Below are 25,289 nucleotides of genomic sequence, written 5' to 3' on the forward strand. Positions count from 1 at the left end.
CCTAAACATTACAAATGATCCTATTAAACATTGCTTTTATAAATATTTAATACATGAATGATGAGATATTAAATATTTTGACTGTAATAAATTATGAGAACAGTAAATAAATAAAGCTTTGTTTGCGATTATTCTTTATCCGTTACAATATGCACTGGCCTTATCAATGCATAGTTTCCTGACTAACCTGCATATTATTCTATATGTACCTGCCGTATATATAGCCGAGTTACAGTTATGAATTGTTTGTATTTGCAACGGTAAATGCGCAGAAATAACCTGGATTTACGGTATTTTTGTTTGCTATACCTACATTACTTCTAGTTTGATTTTATATAATTTTGCAACCATTTTCGTACGTTTTCATTTCAAAATATTAAATGAAAGTTACGAATTCGTGCTATTGAACATCATTAGTGGTTATTGTGGTTATCATGTTTAGACATTTTGCTCAGGTATTGAATCATAGATGTGGAAGATTGGGTTAAGGATTTAGAGCTTCAATTCTAGCATTCTTTAATTCAACATCTACTGTGAAAGTATTGTGACTTCCTAATGCAATTCGTATCGAAGCGTGACACCATTACCAAAGTTACTCGATCACAAATTCTACTATTGAACCGGCAGAACCGGTAGAGTATAGGAAATAGGATTGTTTAATAAAATATATTTGACGTATGATTGTTTTATATTTGCTTTAATAAAAAGTGACGAAATCTTAACGAGAAGATTAACGCCTGCGAATCGACGGATGATAAATATTTACGGTTTCTTTACTTGAGCAATAAAACATTAATGTGTATCAAAGTGACGCGGGGCACGTTCGTTTAATAGTTTTATTTTTATCTTTCACTTCATTCAATTGAAGCCAATGATTGTTATGGCAACGAAAATGATTTTTATCAAGGCTTCAGATTTTTTATTTGTGACGTTGCTGATATGTCTGACGGAGGATTGGCATTTAAATTGTACAACATTTCTTTCATTGTTTCGTTTAATTAAATGATATGACATTGCTTTCCTTTAAGCTTGCTTTTTTCAATTTTGACTTATCATTTAAACTAAAACCCGCCTCAGAGTCAGATGAAGGAACGATAACGTACATTAATCTTTAATTAAGTGTTAGTGTTCTACCACAGGTAAAGGTAACAATGGTATTGTTTAATATTAGATAACCATCGGGATATAAATGAATGTTTAGTAAATAGTCTGGCCAGACCGACCTTGGCCCAATATTCTACAATGTTTCGCTCAACATCTTTAAACATTTATTATAACAATTGTAAATTACACCGAACTGTTTACGTGTCCGTGTGCTAATTAATACCGGTATCGACCTTCGGTGGCCCTTGCAGACCATTAGATCCTGACCGCTAAAAGCTTAGGCGAATACGATCCAATTTAGTATCTCTAAGCGCGTTTAGATTGAGATACTCGAATTGAGTTTTCAGTAAAATATTCCATTATATTTTACCATTTCAATTTTCATTTTAGATTCTTTTTCGTCAAAAAGCCTTAGAGCTTGATTTAAAATTTAAATACCTATCTACGAAATGGCAATCTCAGTAATGGGTATACCTGTAGATGAGGTATGATAAATAATAAATACTTTTAGGATTGAGTGAAACAGGGTCCTTATTTTATCTAAATGAAAAAAAATGGATTTTTTATTTCAATCGTACGTTTTTATGAATTTTGTAAACAACTGTGAGCTAGTACGTTCCATAAAATATAGTTATTCAATAGTCGACTATAGATATTATCCAGAAACAAAGCACTCCAACCCATTTCGTAATCTCATTACCAGCAGGGATTTAAAGCTCTATTCATGCTCGAAAAGTTCTAAAGGTTGTTCAATGACGCTTATGACGTCACTATTGTGTCCAAAACGTTAAGCATTGTCTCCATACATGGCCCTTGAATGCTTTTCATGTTATGAAATCATCAGTCGTCGCTGACCCACTAAATAAATGAGTACATTTGCAACTAGTTTTTAAACCGTATAAAGGATGTAATACATGCAAGGGCCATGCATGTTTGTTGTTCATATGCATAAACTGACACATTCATCATCATATACATACACATGCATCACATAATAATGTGACTTCATTTTTAAGCTAGAAATCCTTTTAGATAAAGTTTGAGTTGTTTTAAATAATGAGAAGTTTTCGAATATGGAAGGAAAATACACAATATATTTATAATACAAATAAATAAATATAAGAGGAACAAAATATATATGTAATATAATTTTCCGATATATGTATTCCTCGCGTAAGGTGCTCGGAACTCTATTGTTATAATTGAGAGTTGAGACACAAAGTATAAATGTGATTAATTAATGTTAATAATATTATATTCATAACTTATTAACATGCACTATGCTTACAGGCTTCACAATTTATAATTTACCTCCCAGTTCGTAACCACCGCTTAAAACACGACGACGAATGTATTTTTAATCTGGAAAAACACACTAACAAATAACAATGCAACTAAATGCTCAAACTATGTAATGACGGTGTGCGACACGAATCTCATTTGTATTATAGCGGTCGATCGCGTTGTAAACAGGAAAATGAAAACACAACCATTGTTATAGTCCCGTAATCTTTCTTCAACTCTGTAAAGCCTCCCTAACGACATTAAAACGGGCGCTTTTAAAAAATGTGATTGTTACGCCCGTGCCAAATGATTGTGGAATAATACGACAATGTACAATTCATTTTATGAAGAATTAAAGAGAGTGGTGCACATAGAGTTCATGCAGAGAACGCGTTAGATGAAATTAAAAAAATCCATCACATCCTAATTTGTTAAAATATCTAATAAAAGCAATTATTTCGTTCATGTTCTTTATCTTACAGTCACATAGAGTAATTATTGTTTTCCGAGAAGTTAATAATAAGACGAAAGTTAATAATTCGCTTGTTAATTGAAATTAAAAAAAAATGAAATTTTATACTGTATCACGATTTTACACCTACACATTCCGGTGATCGCATTCTTGTTAAAACTAACATGATATTCATGTTATGAAAAGAAACACTACACTTCCTTTCATTTTTCTTCATAATTTTTGACATGTAAAAATCGTTTGAAGGCGTATAGATTCTATTGAATTAGCGGCACATCTGGTTCCTTTGAGCTTTATGCTATTTATATTGTGAAGTAATTACATCTTACTTTATTCTAATTTTAGTTTTAATGTCTTATCTATACAAAATATATGCAGAGTAATACATAAATATTTATGAGATTTGTACGCACAAAGAACAACTTTGATTTTATTGCTATTCTAACTTATTAACTAATTTTGAATCTAATGTTTTCTGAAATAGCGGATTTATTTGTATTACCTAGGTACAATTTTGATAAGACGCAATCTCTAGCGTCCACAATAGACTGTACTCCGCTATAATTCCAACCCACACCTTCCAGACATTCCCGACATACCAGAGGACATCAAGAAGCTGCGGGCGCTGCAGATCGCCGACTTCAGCAGCAACCCGATCCCGCGGCTGCCAGCCGGCTTCAGCCAGCTGCGCGCGCTCACCGTGCTCGGCCTCAACGACATGTCCCTCACCAGCTTACCGAGCGACTTCGGCAGGTGAGCGTTAGCTTGTATCTTTAGATGAGTAGGACATCGAGAAGCTGCGGGCGCTGACGATCGCAGACTTCAGCAGCAATACAATTCTGCGGCTCCCGGTTCAGCCATAGAGCCTATGTAAAATCTTATTGGGTCTCGGTCGATGTACCTAATATTAATATCAAAAAAAAAATATTTTGGTCTAAGCACGCTCCTTGAGCATTACCTAGCATCTTATTGAGTCACATGTTGTGTGGTAAAAACGTACATAACATATCACAATCATGTGTAGCCACAAGTGTATTATTTTTGCGATCTATACTAGACTTATAGGCGAATCTGGAATACCAGTTTGGATGTTTTTGAACATATCATGTTATATAATTATTGTGTTGCTATTCGGTGCTCAATACATCATCTATAGACATGAGAACACGCGATTCAATTTGCGCGAGAACCACCTATTCGACACGGTCTTACTCGTAATGTAATTAACTAGACAAACAAAGTTTACCGCACTGCATGTAAGTTCATACTTTCAACATCGTGAGTTTGGAGAGGAACTATATTCATTTAATCATGACAGAGCCCATTGTAAAGCTCTACAAAGACTAATGAAAGCGAAAGTTTTGTGGAAAGTTACGGACGCGCCGCGGGCCACTCTTTGCTTAAAAGTTAGTGTACCGAACTCACGAATCGTTTTGTTATAATGGCAATATTTCATCGGTATTTTTATTAGTTACGAAACTGTTTTGTGTCTTCATCACACATTCATTTTTATTAGCTTACATTATGTAATATTGTTGACGATCGGTATTATTACATTGCTTAAAAATAACGGTATAAAACTATTGCAAATTGATGTAACTTAGATCATACGTTTCATCAATTTGCAACAATAGTTTCGTTTACGAAATTTACGTATTTCATCATCCCATTTTAAACGAGGTAAAACTAAATAATATTATTTTGATTTTTGATATAATCAAAAAACAAAATAATATTATTTAGTTAGAGTAGAGTGAGAGTATTTTAAACAGTTAAACAAGGTATTTAGGGTTCTATTAATAGTTCATCCCTTAAAAGTGCCAAGGTAAACTTCAAGTGGCAAGCGACCTTTACTCGATTTGGTAAAACGAGTATTGTCCAAACGGCTCGGACAACATGTTTAAATTGCAATGGAATTTAGGACACTTATGACATTGTTCCAGCTATAAAATGCCCTATTCATTAAGTCTGTCAATTTAACATTTACCTTTCAATTTGAACCTTATACCTTCATTTATTAGGTTTAATTTTTGGTTTCATAAACATTAAATAGAACGCAATGTAGGTAAACTGACATGTGATAAATAATAGGGCGTGCCTACTGCGAGGCTTATCAAGGTATCATGTTTTTTATCTAACTTGTTACTTTAAGGGGGCGCATAAAGCAAAATAACCAATCTTCTATTAGATGATACGTGTAATATGCAAGACCAAATCTAAAAAATAAAATATATATCAAACTAGATGATATGTTCAACGATTCTGTTTAATCAAAAACATAAAATATTAAAATTTTCTCGATAAAAAAAAATCACCAAGTTAGCTCTAATTTTCACACTTTTACGTTTTCTACTTGACATGGTAATACTTATTATGATTTTTTTTTCATAAACAATTATATTAAAACATTTGCAAGATATTTGTCAGAGCATTTTGTGTAATTACTTTTAGTTTTGGTTTTATCTGCGATAAACCACTTTTGGCGCTCTTTTTTTCTCGAGATAAACGTTTGATTTTGTCACGATAAAAGTGGTTTATCGCAGATAAAACCAAAACTAAAAGTAATTACACAAAATGCTCTGACAAATATCTTGCAAATGTTTTAATATAATTGTTTATGAAAAAAAAAATCATAATAAGTATTACCATGTCAAGTAGAAAACGTAAAAGTGTGAAAATTAGAGCTAACTTGGTGATTTTTTTTTATCGAGTAAATTTTAATATTTTATGTTTTTGATTAAACAGAATCGTTGAACATATCATCTAGTTTGATATATATTTTATTTTTTAGATTTGGTCTTGCATATTACACGTATCATCTAATAGAAGATTGGTTATTTTGCTTTATGCGCCCCCTTAATAAATAACACTGTTATTGATAGTGAAATTATTGCCATCGATTGTTTAGGCGTGTAATAAAAATACTAATGTTAATGTATACCTACCAATAAGCAGACTCTTCATTATTTAACCGTGGAAGTATTACTAACTGATAAATCTTGTATTGGAAATTTGGAATACTGGAAATACGGTTGTAAAGTATTTGTATTTATGATAAAATCATTGTGGTTTAAAGGTTTAATCAAATCAGACTCACCATGACTAATGAGCGTCGCTGCAGCGAGACGATAAACGCATTCTTATAAGTTACGACTAACTTCGTAATTAACAACAATAATAAACCTAATTTCTTGTATCCGACAAGGTTTCTTTACGACATTGTGGTGTCTTATTAATGTGATGCGCGAGAAAAGTTTTATGACCACGTTAAAATCAGAAGCAGGTCATCAAAATAATTCGGAAAAGGGAACATTTAATAATTGATTTTAGTTATGTTTAGAGGTCTTTTACCTTTCAAAATAAATGTTGCTTGTAAACCACAGAATTTGGAGTAAAATTATCATTATATGGTGAATCTTATTCTATATGATAATATATAAATAGGATACTATACCCAAATTATTTATTTAAAACAAAATAGAATAAAAAGTAAAAACACAATGGCTCTGTGTTCTCGTTATTCCATTTACATATTTTTATTTAACAGCGGTTGCATCTTAGTCATAAATTACTTTAATAAGTAACATAAACCTGAAGAACTAGTGCGGTTATAAGAACAAAAAATACTGCCTAATTCAGCTACAAATTTCCTCTAAGTTGGAAACGAAACCGTAACGGCCCGTTATAAACGGTAGTAAGTACGCGAGAGATCTTAAAATAGTTGTTTTTGAATAAAGCCTTACAACCGTGTCGTGAGTGATTCATCAATCGGTTTGTGTATCGAATGTTGCGCTAAGTGCTTCGACATCTTGCTTAGGAATGCGACGTCAAGGTTCGCAGTATGTTGCGACCGCGTGCAGAATGTAAACAAAATCCTATTTACTGCGCCGCGCTATAATGTCACTACATCCATGATATAATATAGGCGTATAGCGTAGCGTATCGTGGAATAATATTTATTTTACTTTACTCAACTGCATTGTTCGAGACTACGAAATCTATCACCCGTGTATCGAATTGAATATCAAGGTCTTTTTATTATTATAATGTAGTGACATTAAGGAACAGTAATTCTTGTTTTTTAGCGTATCTATACTAGTCATTGTAAGTGATAAATATGCAACTCTACACCTATGACTCAGAAAACTGGATTGAAATGTTTTTCCGGCTCTAATCGCATTTGATGTTCAACCGAATTATCCTTCAAAATATTCGCGTAATCCACTTGTCAACCTGCTATTAAATTCCAGCACTTATCCATTTAGCCTCGCTTATGGCTGTAGTCCGAATAGTCACTGGATTAGTCATCCATTGTCTTAAGTCCCACGGCACCATTGTCATATGAGCGAATTCGATACTTATACTCGTCAATAACTTTCTTTTAGTGGAATACTTATGCAGGTATGAAATTAGCAGAACCAAGAGTCGGTGGAAATGAGTATTATTTATTCTATTCTTTTATTTCTACGTTCAAGGATATGTTACGGATGACTCATTCTTTACAGATAAAGTATTGTGCAAAAACCATTGACCTAATGACAAATCCGTTTGTAAACAGCCTCTCAGATTATGATGTAAAATTGCTTACGGACCAATTGCGTCGCGTAAAGAAAGGGCTGAAAGAAACCTTACATCGTTTCATCATTTATCTAATCATATTTAGTATTGCTTATTTAATACTGTATAATAGTTGTGGATATTCAACATTGACAAAACTGACATACATATATTGAAGATGATTGGAGACATTGCGATAGAGCGTATTTGATGGAATTTTAACAGAATTTATATCATTGCTTTACCAAGTTTTGTTTTATAAAAAGTTCGAGGATGTGTTATCTAAGTAAACTGTAGCATACTAGCCATAATGAATGCAAATAGATGCACAGCAGGGGTAGCATCACCAACCTTATCATGATGTTTTTTGCTTACTTTAGCTTTTCTAGGTCAAAGGAGTTGAGTTGCAGAGTTGTGGAGACTGTAAATATTATTTGTATGTAAAATATAGACAACTTTTCCTATCTTTAGTTTGATATAATAATATGTACTCTTGTCTGTGTGTCTATGTGCTCTTTTCCCATATTACATTTTCTTTTTACGTGATCGTTATTTTCACCAAAAAGATGTTGGACATTATATTATGTAGAGCATATTTAGTTTAAATATTATGATCCCTGTGAGAAAATAACAAAAAAAGTTTAACCAACAATTAAATATTTCTTTTTATTTCCAGCTTGGTGTCTCTCCAATCATTGGAGTTAAGAGAAAATTTGTTAAAATCTCTACCAGAGTCGTTAAAAAACCTAATAAAGCTGGAACGGTTAGATCTCGGCGATAATGAAATAGAAGCACTGGTAAGATTTTTTTTAATTTACATATTTATAAATTAACTAGCGGTCCGCCCCGGCTTCGCCCGTGGTACATGTTTACGTTTTCTCTACATAAGAACCATCCTCGTACTTCAAGGAATATATTAAAAAAAGAATTATCGAAATCGGTTCAGCCGTTCTCGAGTTATGCGCTTACCAACACATTTTGCGATGCGAGTAAATAAAAATTAAAGTTCTTCATAGCGCGTGTCCTTGCATTAGGAATAAATGTAGAGTGATGATGAAAAATATCTATAATTACCACCTTAAATTGTTGCTATTTTTTAACATGAATTTTTTCCATAATAGAATACTTTTGTTACTTATAGCGAATGTAGCGGAAACTGACCAGTTCTGAAATAATGTATTAATTTAAGCTTGAAATTAGTTCTGGCCACCAAATTTCATTCTAACCCGATTAACTTCACTTAATTTTCAATGCTCATTGCCAATTTTAGTGGTAAACCTAGTTAATTTGAAATTTGACTAATTTGATCGTGCAATTTAAACGTTTAATCATAAATGTATTTGAAATTCTCGCTATGAAAACCTTTAAGTTAACATTGCAATTTATATTACAATTGATTAGTTGTAGAATTACTCTTTCTTTCTTAGTTATATGATGAATCATATAAAAAAACTAGCGGTCCGCCCCGGCTTCGCCCGTGGTACATATGAAAAATAGATGTTGGCCGATTCTCAGACTTACCCGATATGCACAGAAAATTTCATGAGAATCGGTCCACCCGTTTCGGAGGAGTATGCAGACTAACATTGTGACACGAGAATTTTATATATTTAAGATATTTCATACTTACATTCTTAAATTATACGATTTTTTATAATATTTCCTAACTATTGTTTTTTTTAGCCTGGGTTTATCGGTGAGCTGCCCGCGTTACAAGAACTATGGCTCGATCACAACAAACTTCAGTATTTACCTTCGGAAATTGGCAACTTGAAAGCTTTAATATGTTTGGACGTTAGTGAAAACAAGCTAGAGAAGATTCCAGAAGAAATCGGGGGTTTATGTTCCCTAACAGATCTGCATTTATCGCAGAATATGCTTGAAACAGTACCAAACGGTATTGGCGATCTGGGAAAATTAGCGATATTGAAATTGGACCAAAATAGATTACATACATTAAACGAGAATGTTGGAAGGTAACTATAATAATTTATTTTACCATGAAGATGATGAATGTCTTTTGTTAACCTACATAACTGTTTACTCTTAGCAAATAAAATAAATATCAGATTCTATATAAAGTCCTAAAAATAATTTTCTAAAAATACAAAATAATTAATTGAATTCTTAATAATTATTTGCAGGTGTACAAATCTACAAGAGCTTATATTGACGGAGAATTTTTTAATGGAACTGCCAAGATCGATTGGCAATCTAAACGAGTTGACGGTACTGAATGTGGATAGGAATTCCTTAGGCGATATACCGCAAGAGATCGGCAACATGACGCTGCTGGGCGTGCTCAGTTTGCGAGACAACAAGCTCACGAAGCTGCCAAATGAATTAGGAAACTGTAAATCCCTCCATGTGTTAGATGTAAGCGGCAATCGGTAAGTTGTTGTGTAGTTTTTATTTGGAAATTATTGTTTTTAACTCGGTTTAACTCAGACACTGGTTTCCGAGGAAAATATGAAATTGTCAGTCATATTTAGTCGTAAATATACGAATATTTTTCCTGAATGGTCTAAATAATGTTTACATTATACAGGAGAGTAGAAATTCTTGTACGAAGATATTTATGGAATGTTTACTCTAAATGTTCATTTCATCCATTTGACATTTTGAGTATGAGGAAAAATTACTGCCGAAATAAATATATGTATATGAACACTGACTAGTCAATTCGCAATCGAATTCACTGAAAAATGCTATGTTAGAAAGTAACTATCCATATAAATATATTTTAAGTAAATTACGTTGGGTGCAACCAGAGGATCCATCAATTTATAATTTAAAAATGAATTAAATATTTATTTAAAATTATATTAACTTAATGACCTATCGTCAATCGAATTGATTGATATGTGAACCAAAAGTAAAAATCCCATATTGACCCCATATTATGAACATTTGACTGAATAATTTGAATGAATAATTATGAACAGCTACCAATGTAATTTTTTTTCTCCCTCTACAGATTACAATACCTTCCATACACGCTAGTAAATCTGGAGTTAAAAGCTGTCTGGTTATCGGAGAATCAAGCTCAGCCATTACTCACGTTCCAAACAGACAGAGACGAGACCACCGGAGAGAATGTGCTCACTTGCTTCCTCCTGCCGCAGCTCAGTTATACACAACAGCCAGGTATAGAGTGTAGGGATGGTATACACTGGTATACGTTGCTTTGCTGTGATTTTAGTTATCATGAACGGTTAACATGCACTGTAATTAGATCACTTTTTTATGGGGGGTGTTTATGAAAAAAATAACTTAAATTGAACATTCAAATATAATATGCGGAATATTTCATATTTTCCAAGAGTATTAAATCACAGTATGTACTTTTAAAATTCCATAGGAAAATGTGTTTTATATAGAATATAGATTGATAATTGGTACTCAATGAATTGGTTATTATTCGTATGGATTTGATATAGATATGCACAATATCTTATAAAAATACGTTTAGACTGAAAAATAGTTTAGACAAATATAAATGGAATGGAATGGATTCGGATTGTAGACGCCAAATCAATTACTAGTCATGGTTAGGGAGCCAGGTGCAAATTTGGTTAACTATTTTATTTCCTCTCAAGAGATAATTCGTCAGACGCATGAGAGTATAGTATTATAAAGCCTCGTGAACGTCAGCTGGCGCTCGGTTGGGGGGGGTGAGCGGTTGTAGCCTCCCACGCACATAGGAAAAAAAAATACATTAATTCATTCATTTCCTCTCAGCTAAAAATTTGTCAAATTGTAGCTAACCCAATATCTCAACGAAAAAAAATAGTCAGCTGGTTACAACATGGTGTATTATACGTCAGCTGGTGTCTCGAACATGAAAGTTAAATTTAAAGAAAAATTTATTTTCCGTTATTTCCTCTCAAACAAAAATTTACCTGATGATAGCTTATATGTAACTGTGGATAAATATATATGTCAGCTGGCTGTATCTTGGTGGAAAAACCGTCAGCTGATACGGGAGGCTACAACCGCTCTTCCCCCCAACCGAGCTCCAGCTGACGTTCACGAGGCTTCATAATACTATACTTTGATGCATTTTACTAATTACCGCTTGAGAGGAACTTGGTCATAAAATCTGCTGCTGGCTCCCGGACCATCAGCATAAATTCGAAAACTTCATGATAACTATGGAGTCAATGCTTTGGTTGCTTTATCGATATGCTTTACTTTAATAAAACAGTTTTAAGAATGACTTCATTCCTGTCACGGAACAGCTGTTTGTACATAATAACAACAGTATAAATTATAATATTATATAGAAGGAAGTCTCAAATCTTCCCGTTCTTAAGGCTGTTTAAATTAGATTTTATTTTTATACTATCACGTCACTAGCGTTATCTAGACGAGATACACACATTCTTAATGTTTTATACAATATGGTAATACAATGCAATGTATGCAAACGGTATTATCTGGTTTTTTTTTGCTTTTTGTGCTTCTCTTTAATTGTGCAAGTGTCTGTGTCTATACACTTTTAATGAGGTCTCTTTTTTGGGTTCTCGCTCTATTAGTATTAGTATGATGAATGATATACATAATACATATAATTTATTTGTCTTTTGATTAGCAAAATTTACCAGAATCAATTTTACCAATACCATGATTTCTGATATTTGCACATTCTTGAACAAGTCTTCACCTTATTTATATTATTATATCGGGATAGTGAAAATAATAGTGTATAGGCACCGACCGGTGTTTGTTTTGTTTTGCCGTGTAAATACTAAACGTCACTTTTGACACAAAACACAATATAGAGTTGGAACACACGTCAGAGGTCGGCAGTGGCACGTGGTTCAGGGAACACAGATTTAATTCTCAGTCACAAGAGCTTGATAGGATAAGAGGTAAGTTATGTACATAAATATCTATTTTTCAATATCGAAATTATACACCGCGCCGCTTTTTACACGTAGTGTAGTTACCATAGATTGCATATACTAGGCAATCCACTTGCAGTATACTTATATCCAAATGTAATGTATTTAATAGAATAAAAAAACCGGTAATTTGCTATTGAATTTATTATTATAGAGCTACACTGTTGGTCCTACCACTCGTACCTGTAAGTTAATACACATGCCTACTATACAATATTTTCCAAACAGTAGTATTTGTCAATGTGTATTGTCCTGTTAAATGTGGTGTTGTACGCTTTATGTGTTGTTTGAAGTTTGTGTTTTTCCGTATGTGTAAGTCCTTAATAGTAAAGCTAAGCGTAATCCACTGTATTGTATTCCAGATCTTGGCTAATACAAATATTTAAATGTATTTTAATAATCAATTCATTTCAATTCTAAGATGTAATTTCATGTACTTAACAGAGTCGACATTTTCACGTGACCACGATTCTGACGACGATTGGGAGGAAAAAGAAGCGTCTCGCACTATTTCTGTGAAATTCACCGAAGACATGCCAGAAGCTAAAGAGGTGAGCAAATGCTGTTGTCCATTTCTTTACAGCGGAAGATCGTTTCGTACCAAACGTCCACATAGAACTGTTGATAATGTGCCCCTGTACTATAACACTGGCTATGCAATCAGAAACCAGTATAGGAATGTTAGGAGTTGGTTTAGCAATAGAGTATTTTCTAGACAGAGAGCATATTTAGCGCTAAGCTCTATATTAGTTGCGTTGGAGTAATATTTTTTTTGTTTTATTTGAAAAACAGTATTATTTGTAAGCTTTATCCCTAGTTTAAGTTTGTATTCATTATTGGTTGTGTATATCCTGTGTTATTTTGTTTTAAATGTGTTCAAAGTTTACTTTGTTTTAAGCCTACTTATTTATTATTTGTCAAATAAAACTACGCAAATGTTTTGTATGTTTTATTTTAACAGCTTATTGTATTACTTAGTTAAGTATATGTTTAGATTTAGAACCTTAAACTTGTATCTGTAGCACAATGTATTATTTCCTAGAACCAAAATTATGTACGATTTAGAAATTCAACTCCTCATCTCCTACAGTTTTCCTTAAAAACGTACACAAACATATCAAGCCATATAGATAATATTTCTTTCAAAAGAAGCTTACACTGATAGTTATTTTTTATATCATTTTTAAAATATATCAATGTCAACAGCAAATTAAAGGGTAATTTCCAGGGAAGGAAGATTTTAAGTGCACTTAATCGCTATCTTTCAACTTTATCTACTACATATTTCTATAATATGTATGTAACTTTAAATCTCTATGATATACATATTACATAGCCTTTGAAGGAATACGTTTTGAGGTATGCTTGCTAGTGACAAATTTTTATTTACATATGCGTAAGTTATATTTGTGTTACCACTGTACAAAAAGACGAAAACACGACATTTCAATCTAAATTCTGCTTTATAAATTCGCAGTCATTAAGCTTTTACTATATGTACTTAACCCTAAAGTAATGGGAGAGGTAATGAATAACACGAATACAAAATAAATGTTTTATTCAAGTTTTTGTAAAGATTTTATTATACAGTACACATTTGTACGCACCAATTGCGTGCGCGTACGTTGCGCGTGCGTTCATTTTTCGCCGAATAGTATTTGATTTGAAGGTGACGTCCATACAGGATGAGGATGAGGCGACCGATTCATTCTTCAGCACGCAGATGTTAGGGCTGAGACGGCCTCTAAATGTAGTTCGCAAGCTAGTCACCACGCAGCGGAGGAGTTCGCTGCAGAGGCTATCTCTCTCTATAACTAACCTCGCTGAGGTACACCACGCTGGGTGCATTCACAAAAGTTTTGTCTTTAGTCGAGTTTTTTTAAAAAATGTTTGTCTTTGTAGCTTTAGTTGGAAAGAAAAGCTTTTAAGATTTTGTAATTTTTAGAACGCTTTATTAATCTGAAGTCTGTTTTATGATTTTACTAAAAATATTTTGAAGCCTGGATTCATAGTTTCAAAATGTTAATTTGATATGTTGTTCAATAATTTACTAATGCTGGTTTCTCTGAAACATAAAAAGTACGATTATAATAATGCATATTTCATTGGAGACAACATTATGATATCAAATGTGTCGATCGTTATATTTGAACAATACACTTCGAGGTCAAATGGATTTAGAGATATCCAATATCGTCCATCTGCATCGATACCAAATGACTTTGTGAATGCACTCGTATGCTGTATGCGCTGCCTCCACGATGCATTTAGATTTCAATTTATTAGATTTTGCTACCTAGAGAGATGCTGTAGGATAAAACAAAAATTAGTGTGCCTCATAATTCTATTTGAACACATTATAATTTTGCGGATGTTTTACTTAAGCACATGTTTTGCAATGCTTTACTCATTTACATTGTAGATATTTAACTCCGTTATCAAATTTAAGATAATTTTGTCGCATGCATTTACAACGTTTGTCTTATTCGTGATCATATTACACAATAATGTCGGAATGTTAAACATCAAACATTTACATCGATGCGGTTCATATTTATCATATTAATTTACATAAAAAAAATTGTAAAATTCTACAAAGTTACGTGTTATTTTTTTTAAGTTTTAGAAAATTCATATTACTATCTTGAGTATTTTAAATTGTAAAATTGTAAATAGTTACTTATACCAATAAAAATGTAAAAAAGGATACCCAAATCTTCATATAAATCACACAACCATAGAGCGTATCACTACGTGACATTCTAGATATTGCAAGAACACTGTTTGCACTGCACTTATGATGGATAATGTAGATCCCAAGACGTCCCAACGTCGCAACCGTACGAAGGTGGAGTGCTGTGTGATATCATATCCTGTGATTCACGCCTAGTTCTGTTCCACTTGATGAGCTTAATAGGCTAAACGGCAATTATAAATTTTTGTGGGCATAAAGGTCACCTTACTAACCGTCATACTTGACCACTATTGAAGCGTATAGTAAAATGCACGTATGCATTTTATAATATATCAACGAAAAACACTGTAAAATCTAAATACGACTTACTTTAGCAGCGCGCGGGATACAAATACATCTTTGTTAACTTTATGACATTGTGTGTGCGTCATTATCATTTTCACGTTTTCATTATGTTTACACAAAACTGTGTGCAAATATATTTTCTGTCGTGTTTCAAATAAAAGGAGATATTCATGCACACATTGCATTCTCTGATTATAATGTTGTAATTTGTAACATTTATTTTTGTATTCTCATGGATTCATTATAATTTTAAAAACTTTTTTAAACCGGTAAAATGGAAAATGTTTTCTAAAATATTACAAGAAATAATTTTTATTTGGTTCCTAAACACATGCCATTGAATATGAGTATGATATTGAACTCAAATTCTTAGAATCTTCAATACAATACAATAATTTTTCGCGCTTTGTTGTTTTTATAAGCGTTGCCTTGTTTGCTTTTGTTAGAGGTATGTGTGTAGGAACCATAACGCAGTCATCAAATGTACATTGTAATAACAGATATTTTTACATTATTCATAATTATAGCATGCGCATGTATTTTTCTTATATAATTTAGGTTGCTCTTTAACTACACATTCAATTTTATAGATTGATTTGATTCTATTATTTGAACCTTAGCCTTTAAATGATTTCGTAGGGTTGCCACCTGAATAAAACAAAATATCTTATAGAACCATTTTCTAATACAACTTTATTCAACATGCAAAATTAAAAATCGCAGGTGGCGACCCTTAAGTAGACAATAGCTCTATTTTCATTATATTTATACCATTTTATGTTCACTAGACCCCATTCGTGCGGCAAAACACACCTCACCCGAAGGAGTTGAAGGCGAAAGCAGTGAAACTGTTCACGAGGACACCGGAGGCGCCGGCTCAGACCAACGAAGTGCCGACCACTAATGGGATCGTCGCGTCGCCGGAGCCTGTGCAGACTGTTACGGAGATTATTGAAGTATGTTGATTTGTTTTTTTTTGTATGCGTAGACGTTCATGCACACGAATTTTTAAAAGACCTTTACACGAATGCGTAAAAGAGACGCAATTTAAGAGACTAACTGCTTGCAACGGCTTCCCCTGGGTTGGAGATAAAAAATAGTATGTTACTCGATCAAGATTTAGGTTTATAGATGGTAGAAAAATATATATTGATTTAAGTAATAGTTTTTCCTTTCTGAATTTATCGTAACAAAACCAAAAATATTTCTTCCGAATCTTAAAATATTATAAACAATTTACATCCCAAGATGGATAGGACTATTTTATTTGTTACGACAGAATATGCGATAAAGACATTAAAATAGATCTCATGTATTTATAATACTGTTATTAAACAATACCATAAAAGTGAAATTATTCAACAGCCACCGCAAATACAGCAAGCGCCAGTGGCACCGGAAGTTACGCAGGAGGAAGATAGCGACAGTGAAACGGCTGAAGATAAAGAGTCTTCTGAAGGGGAAAATGACGACAACGACGATTCTGATGAATTGGAGGTAAGGTTTTTCGTATTTGCTGCATTTGACATTAATTAACCCGCATTAAATGAAAATATAGAACTTAGATTGTAGTTGGAAAGGCATTTTATGGTACACTATGGATTGATTACTGACAACCATCTACGGTATTTTAATGGGCAGCATTTAATCGTATTGATCTCCACCAATAGTGCATTTAATTAAGCGAGATAATAACTAACACATTTAACCGCTTCAGAACTAATTTTACTAAGATAGTCGAGGGAAAGTTGGGGCTCTAGGCTAGTTTATTAACGACGAATGGGGTCGGATTTACTTTCTAAATGATAAGTAATAATTAGGTAGACATTTTCTTCGACATCATCTTGCAATTATAATAAATAACATTTTCCTTTGAAAGTAGTCGATTGGTTTTGCTTATAGTAATTAGTATTGATCACCGATGCTAATTCTAGGCTCTGTATTCATCTTCAAGAGGATATGTTCCTAAATTAGAAAGTAAATTTAAGTTAACGCACTCGAAGTTTGGTGTGTTTGTGGCATACATATTCGGGTGCGTTATTTGCTGTTTTTTTTTCGAACTATAAGAACATACCAAATTTTAAATTTATTGAAAGATTATGGGACATGGGCATATAGTTTTATTCATGCATTATTAAAATGTTATAAAATATTGCAATAAAAAAAAGATGTGCACGGTAACATGACATTTATGACTTTGGAGAGGTCAAATTGGACGTTTCAGAACATGAATTACTTTACTTTTTAAATCGTAGTATACAATTTGCAATTTTTCCATGGTTATTTGGTTATCAACCTACAAACAAAATTACATGTATGAAGAAAGAAGAATAGAAACGTCAATGAGCTTCTGTTCAATCATTTACGATTTTGAAAATACGATTAACTTAGAAATCCTTTTTGAATTTTAAAGCCATATTCTTTCTATAAACGACTATAAGTCAAGCTGTTATGTAGCAGTGCAGCAGTGCACTCCGCACGCCGTGTAAAAAGCATGCGTTTACCCCTTTTACACGGTGTACAAAATGTGTCCCAAACGATTGCTCCGTTACGTACACGTGTACTGCTATTGGTACAATTTATAAAGTATGCGTCCCAAACGTGGTATTCAGTACACGTAATACGTATCGCTTACTAACCGCGGGTACGGGTGTGTGGGTGCAGCGGGGCGGGCGGCGGGTCGCGTGGCGCGGGGTGTCGGAGCGGGCGGCGGGCCCGGCGGGCCGGCTGCACCGCCGCGACACCCCGCACCATCTGAAGAACAAGCGCGTCAACCAGGTGGACTCGGCGCGCGCGAGGGAGATTCTTGCGCAGGTGCTATGTGCATGCTTTGCTTGAGATATTTGCTAGCGGTGGTGTGATGTGCTGGTAGATTGGACTCAAAATAGGAATTGACGGAGGTGGAAGGGAAATCTGGATAGTAGAGCTCCTCGATCTCTAATTGCGTAGTGGAGGGAAATGCGCGCAATCTCTATTAACAAGAGAATAAGGCTAACAAAACAACTAATCTTTCATAGAAAAAAAAAAATAGATGAGTTGTAATTGTACTATTCAAGTTGTTACATAGATAGAGTTAATACACTGCCAAAAATTTGTCAATGTGGAAATACTAGCATTTTATTTACATGTTAGTTAAAATTGAACACCACTTGAGATCAGGATCCTATCGGTCTACCAACATATTGTTACGCCACTGCACATGTACTACACTAACACTGATTTATTTTGCACATTATTTAATAAAAAGTAGAGTAAAGTAGATTTGTGTATGTTATTAGTGTAACTAGTTATAATACGTGGTATTTGTATTTGTTTTATGCACCTTACTTAGAACGGTGGATATATTATAGAAATTTAACGAAATCAGTTTTTCTCTTCCAAGTATTTTGTTTAATCGTGAATTAACGAAGAGTAGCATAAGTTCTGATACTATTAGGTTTCGAACAAAAATAAACAAACTTTCTTTATAAAAATAAAGTTCTTTGTAAAAGTAAAAGGTCATTTATGTATCAATGAAAATACCATTTGAATTTATTGCCCATTGTAGCCAGAAAGCCAATAATCGATTTATCAGAGAAGATAAAAAATAATAGCTTGGGTGTGTCGAATTGTTGTTTATATTAAATTCTGTTATTCGGTGAAGAATAAACTTTCTATCTATCAAAGTGCTGCGTTGCATTGAAATTGCATTTTATATAAAATAAAAAAAATATTTTTAATCTTTCTATTTTGGCATTTTCTATCTGGGTCAGTATGCTATATTTTGACAGTAAATTTTCCACCGATTGAAAAAAGAAAATTGCAACATGTAACGTTCCGTTCTTATAAGTACAGTTAATTACATTGTCGTAGATTGACGCTCACAAAGTTGATTGCAATCGTGGGCTTTTCATCATGATGGCTATCTACTAAACTAACGTATTTCGCTACGTACGCGGACTCGCGAAAGGGTAAAAGCTGACTTTGAAATTTCTTACTCGTTCGAGAACAGCAAAAACAATAGAGTCGTGAGATCGTTATGTATATGATGGAGTATTGTGTGCGACACCACATGAGAAATTGCTCGTGTTTGTTTTTTAGATGCGCGTTTAAATTTGTGTAAAACAAAAAAAAGTCTTTGTCCAAAAAGTGGGTTAGATTATAGTGGAATAAACAATAAATCTTCCGGTGAATCGTTTCTGTGAGTGCGACTGAAGCGTGGGTAATTGTTGGAATACGGCTGTCACGGGCTGGTGCGCGGGCCCTCAAGCACATCGCTCACGGCAGACGTATACCCTCAGTGACGTTCGCAGAAACAGTCTTGCACACCGTCCGCAACATGCTCCTTTTACGATCGATCGATAAAACTTTCAAATGCAACTTAATTAAAACTTAGTTTAGTAAAATGAGGTGCTTGAAAGCGGCGGGAGGATGGCTAGCCCGGGTGAGATCCGTTAAAAGATAACGCGACATTTAAAACAAGATTTCAATTTAGATTCGGGCAGGTTTTGTTTGGCTTCGTACTGGCTTATTAGTTTTGATCGTGATCATTGTATACCATCATGTTCACCGGAATTTTCTTGCATGCTGTAGCTTTAAAGTTCAAACCTGGAAAGTGTACTGAGGAAAATGTATTAAAATAGTGCATTTTCGCAGGCAATTAAGAAACGGGAACAACCAGAAGAACATAAAACGGACAATGAAGAGGAAGTGGACGATGTACCTGATGGTAAGTGGCTTTTCATTCTTTGTTTGTAAAACATGAGTCTTGGTTCTGCAATTCTTGGAACAGAAATTATAATTTTTATATTTATTTTCACCAAATGTACACATAAATAGCCGTGCGAAATTTTTAATAATGGAAACTTGGATAAATAATTTCCAAAAGCGATTGTGTGGTTTTGTTATTGCCTTATTCACTTTCAATGTTATTAAAGCTCATATTCTTTATAAAAACAAATAAGCTTGAGAAATTACAGTTACATTTGATACGTAAACATAGATAATACCTATTTATCTAGCAAACGCATTTTGAGATGTATCTCTATTGAATTCTGTTATTGTGTAAAGAAGACCTTTAGCGCGTAGATATGAAAGTATCGCCGTGTATGGTGACATCGGTTGTGCACGATGCGCCGAGATAAATCGTTGCGACACTTCACGCGGTCGTGACCACATTTGTTCTGTGGGATCACGAGGATAAATTAACTTAGTACTTGCCTCTAGATACTGGTACATTTGTGCACGAAACATTAGCTTTTGTAAGCTCTTGATGTTTGTAAATGGAACCGTTTGTGACGGCCGTGGTATTAAGACATGTAGGAAATTGGTTGGAGATTTCGAAATTGAGTCTATAATATATGAAATACTAGTCTCGAAGGTATAATTTTTTAGAATTGTAGATAAATGGACGTAATAAAATAGTTAATGTATTCTCATTCTCTCGAATATTTAAGTCATTAAAATGAACATAACACTTTACAGTGAAATTCCCATAAACAAATAAAATATAAATATCTGTGGAATGCAATCTCATCAATCAATAAATTAAACCTTATCGTAGAAATACGAGTAAAAGATAAACGTTTTTTTATTTATCAAGGTTGTACTTGTAAAGGGCTTTTAGATCTAAAAATATTTGCCATGGATTGAATGAGGCAATGTTTTTCATTCGCAATGTTTTAGGGCATGTAATCAGTAGGTATCGTATCGTTATCAGCTTATCTAGCTCACTACGTGCCATATGCGCTACGTATGGCCAGTGTGTCGTTTACTTTTGCTAAGATCGCGCCGATTTCTGCGCTCATTAAAACGATTTAGTGTCCATTGCGTGTATCAAATAATGCATTAGAAAATTTAACCTTCGTGTGTGCTTCTAGCGACTCGTATGCGTGGGCCGTACGTCCGCGTCTCCATATTGTTTTGGTTGCATTCGCTCAAAAATAGTTCGTTCAGACGCATTCTCGCAATATCGAGTGACACGAATATATGCGAATAATATTTCATAATGTGATTTTAAATGTGATTTATTCAACACATGCGCATAAATACATAATTTGAATTACCAGTTGTTATACTTACTACAATTAAAGTGTTTGTTTCAATAAGAATTATTCTTCGACGTCTATTGTATACACAGGGGTAATGTAGAGATGTATAATAAATAGATCATATGCATACGTAAATGTCGTTTAGTTTGCTCGAAACGTCGATCACTGAAGGCCAAGTGAAGCTATTGTTGTTGTAGTTGGTAAATATTGTCATGTGATTCATGTCTCCGTTGAGCTATACTTGTGTTCTACGGAAGTCGCGATCTGCTCTATTAATTGAATTGTTTGTTTGTAATCCGTTACTTTGCTGCTTTCTCTCAAAAGTAAGGAACGCTAGTTTGAATTTGTGATATAGAACAAGACTGAATCGTGTTTTGAGTTTTTGAACGATTTTAATTGAATATCTATAACAGAAAAATATGTCATGAATACTACAATTAGATGTCTGTACATATTCTTTGTTATTTAAGCAGATAATCAAATTTCACGTAAAGAAAAATAACATGTTTAATTACTATTGTGTATGGAATTTGTAATATTTTATTTAATATCATTAACCTGACTAACAATGTTATTGAACTAATATTATCTTATCAGAGCTACACAAGCGATGCAAGTTCGAACAGTGGTCAAGATATCCTTTGCGAAGAAAGTCGTGTGCGAAATTTTTGCATAATTTCAAACTAAACATTACCCAAAGAATCGTATTGCACGACTTTCCCATAATTATTATTGTGAAAGTGTCCTAGAATATAATTATTTTAATTATTATAGTTAGACGTTGCACAAGTAGAAGCAAGTTATATTTAATTTTATGTACCTCGCAAGAAGCAAGTTAAATTTATTCCAGTAATAACTAACTCGACGTTGGTGCACGTGTTTCATGTTCATGGATCGACATCACGAATTTTCTCCTGTCATATTTGATTGTCTTCCATGTCGGGCCTCCATCTCGCTCGCAAAGAGAATTGACAGTACCTTTGTCTGGCGATTAGATGAGATGTTATGAACGAAGTTTTAACCTCAATTAACTCTGACAACGCTAAGCTTGTTCTCAGTCTTGTGATCATTTACTTGTACATCATTATTCATTTTGCATAAAGAGCATCGCGGTCATTTACTTTCGTGCTACGATACACTATATTATACTTTGCTTAAATGCTTCAATTAATCTGCTAATAGAAAGTGGCTTCAAAGTTGACAGATTCACACGGTAATATTTAAAAGTTCAAACAATTAAATAAGTAACGTTATACACGAGTATAGAAGCTATGAAAGATAAACGTTTGGAAGTGAAATTGAGTGTTCGGAGTGACGGTTCTTTGAGTCGGAATAGTGCGAGAAGTAGTACAAGAAGTAATCGCAGCAATTTGAGCAACAGCAGTAGCGGGTTGCCCGTGAGTGAAATATTTGCGACAGACCGTTATGCGCCGCCACAGAATAGAGCTTTTGATATATTAGATAAGTACCGGAGACAGCCGCAAAAGTACGGATATGCGTATCCGGCGCAGAGCCTGCAAGCTCTAAACCAGTATGAACAGCCGAGAAATAGACATTTCCCGGATAGGAACAGCGCCTATGTCGAATACGCATTACCGTTGAGAGATCACGGTTCGGAATACCCGCTTCGGGCGGTGTATCCGAGCTATCAGCCGGTGTACAATAACCCTTCTACTCAAATATACGGCACACTACCACGCAATGGACATTACATAGAAGATAACAACGCCCGAGCCCCTGCTCATTATACCTTACCGGCTAGATCGGCTCGACGGGTTCGCATAAGTGAACTGCAACCTACTGTACATGGATATGGTACGTTGAATTCTAGTTATGTAGAATTATCGTAATTAATGGCTGTGTTAACTGTGTTACATAAGACTGTATGTCTCATATGTTTAATTTCGTGAACAATGTTATTGAATCGCGTTGTTTATTACTTATAAGTTCTTTTTATAAATTCAAATTGAATTGCACGATAAAATTCAAATATGACTACATATTAAATTTCCATTGTAAAATAGACCTACAAATTCCAGTAGGATATCTTTGAAAGCGTTTAAGATATCAAGAATTTACTTCGAGGAGAAATTGGCCTTAGAAAGCTGCTTTGAATAGAAACTAATCTTGTCATCGACCTAAAGCTTTACCATATCTCATGAATTTATATAAAGATGCCATTTATAAAATCATAATAATGGATAGATAGAAGATAGCCTTTGACTTTTGCAAAGAATAACTTTATAAATGGCGATTGCATTCCAAAATTTTTTTGTATTGTTTGTCGAACTTCATTGATAAGTAGCAGAAGAAAAAGCTCTCATATTAGAGCTTTTTTGTCTTTTCACTGTTAAGTAATACATAATGCGAGCTATTAACACTAGTGTTAATAGCTCGCAATTATGTATTACTTATCGCACATCACTTGATATTTAAATATCATATATAATTTTATATCAATGACGTCATAGCGAATCAGATGCACGATATTGTTTGGTAGATAGATATTTCTGCGTGTTTGCATATATAGGACGAGATGAACCCTCTAGGGACGGACAACAATAGCAACAGGGCTCCCCGAGGCAGTGGTGCGCTCTAATGAGCCACAACAGGTGCAAAACGCCTGCGTCCCACAGTTCTTTATGAGCTTCTTTATGATACACTCATACACTTTCATTGCGTTCTTTGAGTGATATTTTTTTAATGAGTTTCATAAACATGGCCGTCACTAAGTCAGCTGTTCGCGGTATCATGTGTTCGCTTATGGAATTCACATTCAAAGCAAGTAAGAATTTGCCATTTGCAAAATGCACTATTTTCTAACCAATCAAATCGATCTAAGTTAAAACATGTTCCTAATAAATAAATAAATAAATTGCCGTTATACTTTTGTAGCCCTCGATTATTCTATATCAACATTTTGGTATGTGCATAGAGCATACCGGTTTTCGAAGGTCGATGGCAAAATAACATCATTTGTATTTTTGTTTGTGACGCCTACAGCTCTGTCACTTCCAACCCATACATTGAACTTGCGTTGAACTCTTAAGTTTATTCACAAGAAAGGCTTCAACTGCTTCGATATACACATATACAATTATGGCACTCGCTTAACTAAATTGTGTTTATCTGTTTTCTAGATCGATCGGAACAGTATTGTTGCATAACATTTAATCTGTAACAACTTCCGTATAAGAAAAACTAAACTTAATCTTTTCCGTTCTAAAATATTATTATGTCGTTACTTACCTTATCAGATAGAAAGTACGGTAACTGTAGGTGGTCTTACCGAGCATGATTTACAAACATAAACAGAAATATGGATAATACAAATATTAAATTTGAAATTTGTACATTCAACTTTGTAACTTGTAACCCTAACGGTTCGTATTCGAAATTTTGTTCTGATGCTAAAGATCGACAAATAGCGGATATGCATTGTTCGGCCGAGCTTTTGAACGTGATCTCTTGCTATCTTGAATAACAATCGCATTGATAGCGATGCGACCGTTTAACCTATGCGGCGCTGAAAGTTGGTAACTGGCGTGGATGAATTTTATATCGTTTGATATTTGCATGTTCATGAACCGATAGAAGTTCAGACCGCGACCGCCGTTGGTGAACTTAGCTCGAAATAACGTTACCTCCCGATTTAATTTCAACTCAGGTTCATTTTGCCTTCGGCTCTTTAAAGGTCGAACACGTAATGTCTCGTGAGGCTAAATGATTCCTTGCTATTATCTTAGTCGATGTGAATGCTATTGGAACATAATAACAGACTATAGAATTTAAATTTCTACACGCATTGCTTTTTTTATTTAATCGTATGTGGAAAATTTTACCAACTGCATTTTTGTATGTTTAAGTATACGCTTCTTTAAACAACTAATATTCAC

General features: G+C 33.9%; 1 protein-coding gene across 3 annotated transcripts in view; it reads left to right on the forward strand.

Moving 5' to 3' along the window:
- The window catches only part of scrib (scribble planar cell polarity protein), an 81,202-nt gene that overhangs the window by 22,501 nt on the left and 33,412 nt on the right, over positions 1–25,289 (forward strand). Inside the window, exons 3-14 of one of the 3 annotated variants that reach the window (XM_090101968.1) lie at positions 3,445–3,613; positions 8,094–8,214; positions 9,101–9,393; positions 9,562–9,807; positions 10,395–10,564; positions 12,202–12,291; positions 12,769–12,875; positions 13,994–14,152; positions 16,153–16,320; positions 16,730–16,861; positions 18,029–18,178; positions 20,000–20,072. In XM_090101968.1, the coding sequence (XP_089958094.1) occupies positions 3,445–3,613; positions 8,094–8,214; positions 9,101–9,393; positions 9,562–9,807; positions 10,395–10,564; positions 12,202–12,291; positions 12,769–12,875; positions 13,994–14,152; positions 16,153–16,320; positions 16,730–16,861; positions 18,029–18,178; positions 20,000–20,072 (1,878 nt within the window). The remainder of the gene's footprint in view (positions 1–3,444; positions 3,614–8,093; positions 8,215–9,100; positions 9,394–9,561; positions 9,808–10,394; positions 10,565–12,201; positions 12,292–12,768; positions 12,876–13,993; positions 14,153–16,152; positions 16,321–16,729; positions 16,862–18,028; positions 18,179–19,999; positions 20,073–25,289) is intronic. The other 2 variants (XM_090101969.1, XM_090101970.1) reach the window with 2 other exon arrangements.

Source organism: Colias eurytheme, chromosome 5 (genome assembly GCF_061535395.1).
Source record: "Colias eurytheme isolate Ceu_HAF_F1 chromosome 5, ilColEury1 Martin Lab GWU primary, whole genome shotgun sequence".
In the NCBI taxonomy this organism is placed as follows: domain Eukaryota; kingdom Metazoa; phylum Arthropoda; class Insecta; order Lepidoptera; family Pieridae; genus Colias; species Colias eurytheme.